The sequence below is a fragment of the Nematolebias whitei genome, chromosome 3 (assembly GCF_014905685.2).
Source record: "Nematolebias whitei isolate Nwh7 chromosome 3, NemWhi1, whole genome shotgun sequence".
Lineage (NCBI taxonomy): Eukaryota > Metazoa > Chordata > Actinopteri > Cyprinodontiformes > Rivulidae > Nematolebias > Nematolebias whitei.
Genome location: NC_056500.1, coordinates 27,406,158 through 27,414,558, shown reverse-complemented (window position 1 = coordinate 27,414,558; position 8,401 = coordinate 27,406,158). Strand labels below are relative to the sequence as shown.

Genomic DNA, 8,401 nt, shown 5'->3' with positions numbered 1-8,401 from the left:
GACCCTGATGACCTCAAATCTATCAGATGGACAGAGACTGTTATTTTCATTGATCTGAATAAGTCTGAGCCATCTGATGACTTTCTTTCTTGAATTAATCAAGCAGAAAAGACAATCCTCTATAATCATTACTGTTTTACAAATGTTTGATAATCAAATTGTGTTAGTTCCATTCAATGCTTACAGGTTGAAAAAGAACTACTCATTTTATTTTACATAAACAGTAAGTAATGATTTTTATTCCTCATTCAAAGAAGAAATCAGGTTAATATGCATTTCTTGATTGTCTGTCTTCAATGAGCAAGCTGTCGTAAGTATGTGAAAGTTGAAGCTTCGGTCAACTAAATGTTTACTGAAAATGGGATGTCATGTTTTACTATTTGGAAAGATACAACAGAGTGAGGCTCCAAAAAGTCTGGTATTCTGCAATAATCTTTTCTGTATGTTGAAAACAAATTCATTCCCTGACCTCGACTTTTGATAATACCTTACGTCAAAAACCACACCTCTTTCTGGTCCATCCACGAATCAGAAAGCTCTAAAGTAAACCCGGAAGTAAACTCATTTAAAATGTGAGAACTTCTCGGTTCTGTTAGAGAGTTAGAATGGTAAAGAGTTCTGAAAGAATTTGTTAGAATTCATGGAGAATTCATGGAGAATGGTGAAGTGAATTGAAGAGAATTCGAGAATTCAGGAGAGTCAGAGACGTTTGGAATTATAACTTCTGTTTGAACAACCCACGCACGACTATCTAAGGATTTCAGCAGCTCTCAACGGAGACGCTGAAAGGTCTGGAGGATTCTCTATCGAGCTGATCTATCATCAACCAGGTAACGGTCTCTTCTTCGACTAAAGTGTACCGGAGGCGAGCTGAGATCTGATGAAGCGTGCACGTTCTGGTCTACAGATATTAATTCCCTCACATAGTTCTCTGTAAGATAAATCTCCATTTCATCTTAAACTCTTCTCTCTCTCACAAAACCAGTACAGATATTTTAGAAATATCTGAAGCAAAGTCCTCGTTCACCGCCGAGTGATCGATGCTCATTTTCTGTGAAACTTGTCTGTTATTATTTTCATATTTTGCCAAATTAATGTAAATGTTTGATGTTAAACTTTGATTCTGAAAATAAATGGCCGCATTGATTTGATGGGTCAAAGATAATAACGTCTCTCGTTACATTTTTGTTAAAATTCAATGCACGACTTACACAGTCAGAAAGATGAGGAACTCGTGAAAAAGTATGCATATATCTCATATATTTGTCATACTACAACTAGTGACACGTACCCACGTGACTCACTACACTCCCACAGACCAAAAACATGCATGTTAGGCTGATTGGTAACTCTAAATTGTCTCTACGTGTGAGTGAGAGAGTGAATGGTTGTTGGTCTCTATGTGTCCCTGTGATGGACTGGAGACCTGTCCAGGTGTCCCCTGCCTCTCACACAGTCACTGCTGGATATGGACACCATTGACCCCCCCACGACTCGATAAGGAAGAATTGGACAAAGATCATGGATGGATAGAATTCCTAATTCAGCAGGGCACTTAGAACTATTGCCATAAATTGTGAGAAACTACTAAAAAAAAGCTCCCAAATGGACGTTACAGTGTCTTTTCCAGCTCAGGCCCACAGTGGGACCCTGTAGGGTCAGTCAGGGGCTGCACTGGGAGTATTTTACTCACAGACTCAGAGGATTCAGACTGATCCCCTTCTGGCACAGAGTGCTGTTCCTGGAGGTCCCTGGCTCTCGTGGGTGCACGTGGAAACAGGCTGGTCGTGTCTTCCTTATAGGTTTTGGAGCGCTCCACCTTCCAAACAAGAACATTCATGATGCTGCCGTGTGTTTGAAAAGTCCACAGTACAACGTAAATAATGCTTACAGATTTAGTTCTTGTCCTTAAATGTCTAATTTTGTCTTTGTACAAACAGACGAGCTCCACATCATGTGAGAAACGCAGCAAAGTGTTTATTTGTGCAAATGAACTCTCATCACTGACTGCCTTCTCATCTCATTTAGCTTAATGGGAGTCGATTTGCAGAACAAGGCAGCGGAGCTTGATTAAATGTAAATGATGCACCTTCATCCTATGCACCCTTTCCCTTCGTGCAAACTCCTCCAGCTTCCTTTTGATCTCCGTTTGGTGGAGGCGCTGGAAGAGTGGCAGGAAAAATTAGCATCAGTTAATTATGCGAGGGGAATAACAAACTAACTGGCCGTGTTCCGTCTCCTTTTCCATGTTTCACCTTCATCTCCAACACCTTGTGGAAGATGGCCTGGGCCAGGCACTCTGTGACGTGTCTCTGGTGGGCTCTCTGGAGCAGCTTGTGTTTGTACTCCTTGTCTGGAACAACTCGTCCACTCCTGGTGAGCTGATGAAAACAACCGCCTCAACATATTAAGGTACAACGGATAAAACAAGTGACTTGAGATGCCTTCATAAACATCTGGTCATGCTGCTGACATACCAGGCCTGCTCTCTGCAGGTGCCTCCTGATTCGAGCGTTTCTAAAGTAATCGGCGAGATGTTTGTCCGTGAGGCTGTTATAGGTGGGCATAAGTCTGCAGAAAGCAAACAAATGAAAACACAAGAGAGATACTGAGCACAGTCTGGCCTCGTGAAGAACATCCAGACTTTAATTATGGCTAATCAAATGCTTCAGTGGAGCACAGCACCGTGTTTGTTTCTTGGCAGTTCTCCTCTTGTCCTCATTAACAGGAAATCAGCTCTTCCACAAACCGGTACGTCTAAAGGCACCTTTTTTTTTTTCCAGTGCAGATTTGATTTCCAGCAGCATTTGTGTACAACACAACAGGATCTTCAAGTACAGAGTGTGTTACAGGTGTCTGATTACAGACATGAAGGCACACTTGACCCAAACGGCCTCGTCTTTGTGCACATGGCTTGTTTGCCTTTATGGGTTAGTCTGGACTGCAGGCTTTGACTTTAAATTATCACTTAGATTATGTTTTTTTTTTTTAATGCTCGAATATGTTCTGAGGTTTTCAAGGGATAGAGTCAAACAGAGGTTATGCATCGCTCTTAAATATTTTGTTTCAGTGCCTTCATTCTGCGTGTCAGAACGTGTTCTGTGGAATTCATGTTTAATGTCACGCAGCACCTGTTCTATATCTAACTGGAGGTCGTGTATTACAAGTTAGAGGTAAAATGGAGCAAATGCACGTCACAAATAATTCATTTGGTCTAAATAGTTAAACTGCAATAGGGTTTTACTTCATCGTCCTGAATGTAATTATTTAATTTTATTTTGTTGAATAGCAGCATAAGATGACTGTTGGTATGCTATATTAATATAAATAATAAATAAAAACCAGTCAAACAAGTTATTACGCAACCAAGTGATCCCTCTCGTTGACTCATTTTCACATTATTGACTTCATATTATTTATTTAGCAACATGCAAGCAGTACATTAATATTGTAATTAGAAGTTTTAATAGCCTATTGTATATTTACAGACTGAATGTTAGTCACATGACTGTTACAAACACTTTTAGTTATTTTATTAAATGTAGATGTGAAGTAAAAAAAAATGGCTTCCCTCTAAATTATAAAAAAAATATAAAAAGTACCATAACATCAATTAATTTGTAATAAAAGCATGAATGTGTCGTTATGTCAGAATTATTAATCCACAGATAAGCAGTTTGTTCATTTTCTAAATTGTGCATTTTTAAACCAATTAGCAAAAGCAGCACCACTGTAGCGAGCCCTATAAATGAGTAAAATTACTTTAACACTTGTGAGTTTTCATAACTCATTAGGCCAAAAGTTGGTCTAACTTCAGTTTTGACCTAATTTTGTGAGTCATTCTAGCTCTGAGCATTTTACCAGAGTCGTTAAAGGTTAATTTTTAACACCTGACTACAAAAGAGGAAGGAATAAAAAAATATTAAACTGCTTCTTCTTACCCGGGTTTGTGACTCATGGCGGCTTTCTGTCTGCTCGCTCTCTCTGTAAGAAACCCCGACATCTTTAAGGTACCGAGAAGTGTCCTCTGTCCTCTCTGTGAAATGTCCCACCGGATGTCAGAGACAAAAAAACAAGGTTTTGAAAGACTGCGGCGGTGGATTTTGAGCAGAAAGCGATCTGGAGCGGCTCCTCAAACGGACCAACGATGCTTAATGGTTGCCATGGAGATCACGTGACTAGGCCGGTTTCCGCTTTCAAAGTGTCAAGTAAGAAAAAAAAACATCCAAACAAAACTACAACAAAGCAACAAACAGATCACTCACACGTGTTGTAGGACTCTAAGCAGTTAGGTGTTGAAACAACTTTTACATTATAAAAACAAAATAAAATAAAAAAAAACTTGGAAGTTTTATGCTTTTGTTTGTTATTACGAATTTAATGTTTTGCTTCTGTTGAGAAGGACGAGTCAGTGCAGATCCTCTGTCGCCCTCTGGTGGAGAAGTGAAAAAGCAGCCTACATAATTTGCACAGAACATTAAAAACTTTCCTTTGTTACCTTGCAGCATTAACCAGCATTAATCATCTCATTTCTCTGATGTGTGCAACACAAGACATGAAATATTCACAATACAATATTTTGAATTTTTATTGCACTCTGACTAAAGAAAAAAGGTGGACAATATAGTTTCTGCTCGTGTGTCTTTGTATGCCTATTAGTGAAAAATCTCCTACACCACTTGATGAATTTTATTTACTTGCAAAAAGTAATCATCTACAACTCATTAATTTATAGAGACAGCTCAGTTAAAGATGGCTGCCACAGTTAATCCACTCAAGCCATCACACAAAGGGCTACAGTATAGCTCTGTCACTTTTACACGTTAACCTGAAATTTGGTGTGGTAGTAGCTGAGAGTCATCCCCAACACATACTCTCAGCTTGTAATATTGACATTATGCAGAACGTTAAATTCAAAGTTTGACCAAATGCATTCAACGTGTCATTTTTTATTATAAGATATTAGGTTAAAACCTTGGCATGACAAGGGGCAGGGGCCTTTCATTTCCATAATTACGTGAAGTCATCAATACCAATTTTGACCAGTAGGGGGAGCCATGTGTCTTTGGAGACTACCTGACACACCCAGGGCAGCACACTGTACCCAGATTGAATTCATGTTGGAAGGTGCAGACAAGCACACCTACACCTCATGACAACGACACCTTCATGGACTTTAGAAAGTATTCAGACCCCACTCACTTTGCCCCACTTGTTGTTACGGGGTGGCTGTGGCTGAGTGGTTAGAGCAGTCGTCCTCCAATGGGAGAGTTGGAGGTTTGATTCCACCAGCAGTCACATGTTAAAGTGTCCCCGGGCAAGACACTGAACCCCTCATTGCCTCTGATGTGTGTCCCTTCAGTGTATGAGTGTGATAATGCACTGATTAGTCTACAGATCCAGATTAGCTTTGTAAAGATCTAATAGAGTGCTGTGGAGGTAAATAAAGAGACAAATTGTGTTGTAGATAACTTTGAGTGTCTTGCTTAGACAGAAAGGTGCTATAAAAACACAGTCTATTTACCATTTACATTGAACGCTGATGCTACAGTCATTTAAATTCATTGTCTCCCCGCTAATCTACATCAAGTACAACACAACTGCAAAATGAAATCAGATTTGTATACATTCTTTTAATGAAATACCACATTTACATAAGTATTCTGACCTTTTGCAACAACACTTGAAATTTTGCAACCAAATGTCTCTCATTTATTTTGATTGCTGCTGAGACGTCTTTACACCTTGATTAGATTCCATCCGTTGCAAATCAAAGTGATTGGATATAATTTGGAAAGAGATAGAGACGTACACAAGGCCTTCTAGCTGACAGTTTGGATCAGAACAAAAACCAAACCATGAGGTTGAAGGAACTGTCTGTGGTGCTTGGAGACAGGTTGCAAGGGAAAGTTTCCCAAGCGCACAGTGGCCTTCATGATCAGTAAATCAAGGAAGTGACCCAGAACCTGATAGCATCTCTGAGTTTCAAAGAGCCTGTGTGGAGATGTGACTGAGCTGCAGAAGAGCAACCAGAACTGGAGAACTCCACCTGTCTTGGCTTTATGACAGAGTGGTAAAGCTTCTCCTTGATGCAAAACACTTGAAAGATGGATGACTGAAGGAGTTTAGGATGGTGAAGAACAAGATCCTCTGGTCTGGTCTGGTCAAACCCAGACTAAACTGGTTGGTCCAGGCCATGCATCACTCACCACCTGTCCAGCAGGGACTGGAAGACTGGTCAGTGGCAAGAGAAAACTGGTGAAGCAAAATCCAGAGGTCCTCACTGAAAACCTGGTCCACAGAGCTCATCACCTGCAGGGACAACATCTCTGGAGAACCTGCAAATGTCTGTGCATCGTTGGGATTGTACTGACTGAAAATCCCTCAATCCAGGAGTGCAACACTTGTTGCAGCAAACCACAAAAGACTTGAGCCTGTAACTGCTGCCCATGGGGCTTCTACGGAAAGGCTCTTAATGTTTATGTAATTGTGATATTTCAGTTGCAGTCATGTTTAAATTTCAGCTTTTACTTTATAATGAGTGTAGACTATTGAAAGGGGGCCGGGGGGGGGGGGGGGAGGGGGCGGGGGGGGATTTTAATGATAGCATCACGCTGCCACACAACAAAATCACTCAAATTAAAGGGGATCTAAATACTTCCCAAAGCCACAATAAAATCTAATATATATATAAATCTTAATGATGTCAGTGACTGATAAAGTAATGTTTTTGTTGTATAGACAACACAAATTCAAGATCAATAAAAAGGCTCACGGAACATGATTTAGTCTGTAGTAACAAAAGGTCCAGATCGTTAACACTTTACTTAAAACCAGATGCTGTTGCGTCACTGTCAGAAGATCTCAGGTTCAAAACGTGGCGCCTTTCTGTGTGGGTACTATGATATTCATCCACAGTTCAGAAGCGTGCTGTGAGCTGATTGGTGATACTAAATTAATCTCTGTGGATTTAGGACAGACTGATGAACTGTCCAAGGTGAACACAAGAAAACAAGAACAGAAAACGGTTGCCTTGTTGCTCTTCTTCATTTGTATACAGGTGTGCACCGTGCATGTGCACACCTGTACGGTTTATTGGAGTGTGCCACTCATCTAGATGATTAACATCTTTTAAGAAATATATGGGGAGAAAAAAAAAGAAATAGGGCAATACAACAAAGAAAATGGAAATAAACAGAAGTGAAGCATTTCTTTACTGTTTCTGCCAACATGCCACTCAAATTATGCAAAGTAAAAAAAATGAATGACAAATTGTCATGAAGGCGCTTTCAAGATAAACTTTCATTCAGGTTGCAAACCTGCCTCGTCCTGTTTGAATAGCCAGGTGATCTAATAATACCTGCTGCCTGGTGAGAAGCAGAGTACAACCTTTAAAACATCACCAGTTCATATCTCCAATTCACCATTTACCAAAACACACTGGACAAAACAGAGAAGAAGCAGACTGATGCACGAAAAGATCTTAATAGGCCTAAAACAATAATTATTATAGCTTTCTTTTTTTTTTTTTTTTTTACAAAAACAGCTCCCAGCTCTAGTTGTTTTTCCCCACCTGCCGGGACAACACAACATATTCATAAATTTATTCTTCTTCAGCTACCTTTCATTTTATTTTTGATTGTTTGCATGCTTCTTTGTTTTCTAGTGTATATAGTTATTTTGTTTTTAATTAAATTAAATTTCTAAATAAAAAAAAATGAAAAATTCTCTATGTAAAAATAATTTAGAAACTCTCAGGTCAAATGAAATTAGACTGAGTGGGATGTAAAAAAAAAAACCAAGCAAATAAAATGTTGAACACCACAAAGAGTACTTAAAAGCTTAATTAGATTCTCATTTTGTTAGCACTCTTAAAATTCAGACTGAAACTCCAAAAAATACACATCGATTTAAAGACGTACAATTTTTCATACAATAATTAACAAAAATAATCACCTGCTGTACAACCACTTCTGGGTGTTTCCATTAAGAGCAGTGTGGCTGTGGATTGCTGCCTTTACATTTTTGAGCAGTATGAAGGTGACTAATAATTGTTTACAAGTTCTTGTTAAATATCCACTTTTATGTTTGTGGATAAACTCCTAAAAGACTGATTCTGGAACAGTTTCCAGATGAGCACTCCTGCAGGTCCCTTCACTCCAAGCAGCGGCCCTGAGGATGAACAGACCAGGTAGGTGAGATTCCTGTCGAGCTGGTGGAGCAGCAATAAACACGGCAATCAAGGCAGACGTTTCACCGAATATCTGACGCACACAAAGCGGGCCTTAAAATAACAATTAGCATGGAAATCGAGGAGGGGGTGATTATGAATTCCATTCAGGAAAAGGTCTTGGCTGTAAGCTGGGAGGTGGCAGGGAGACATCGGGGGAGTCATGCAGCT

At 39.6% G+C, this 8,401-nt stretch overlaps 1 protein-coding gene across 1 annotated transcript in view; it reads right to left on the bottom strand.

The window, feature by feature from the left end:
- Positions 1-3,958, bottom strand: part of erich3 (glutamate-rich 3) — a 27,821-nt gene extending 23,863 nt beyond the window's left edge. Inside the window, exons 1-5 of the mRNA XM_037674750.1 lie at positions 3,942-3,958; positions 2,478-2,571; positions 2,256-2,381; positions 2,090-2,161; positions 1,694-1,819 (exon numbers count right to left, since the gene is read on the bottom strand). Coding sequence (XP_037530678.1) covers positions 1,694-1,819; positions 2,090-2,161; positions 2,256-2,381; positions 2,478-2,571; positions 3,942-3,958 — 435 coding nt within the window. The remainder of the gene's footprint in view (positions 1-1,693; positions 1,820-2,089; positions 2,162-2,255; positions 2,382-2,477; positions 2,572-3,941) is intronic.
- Positions 3,959-8,401: the final 4,443 nt, after the last annotated feature.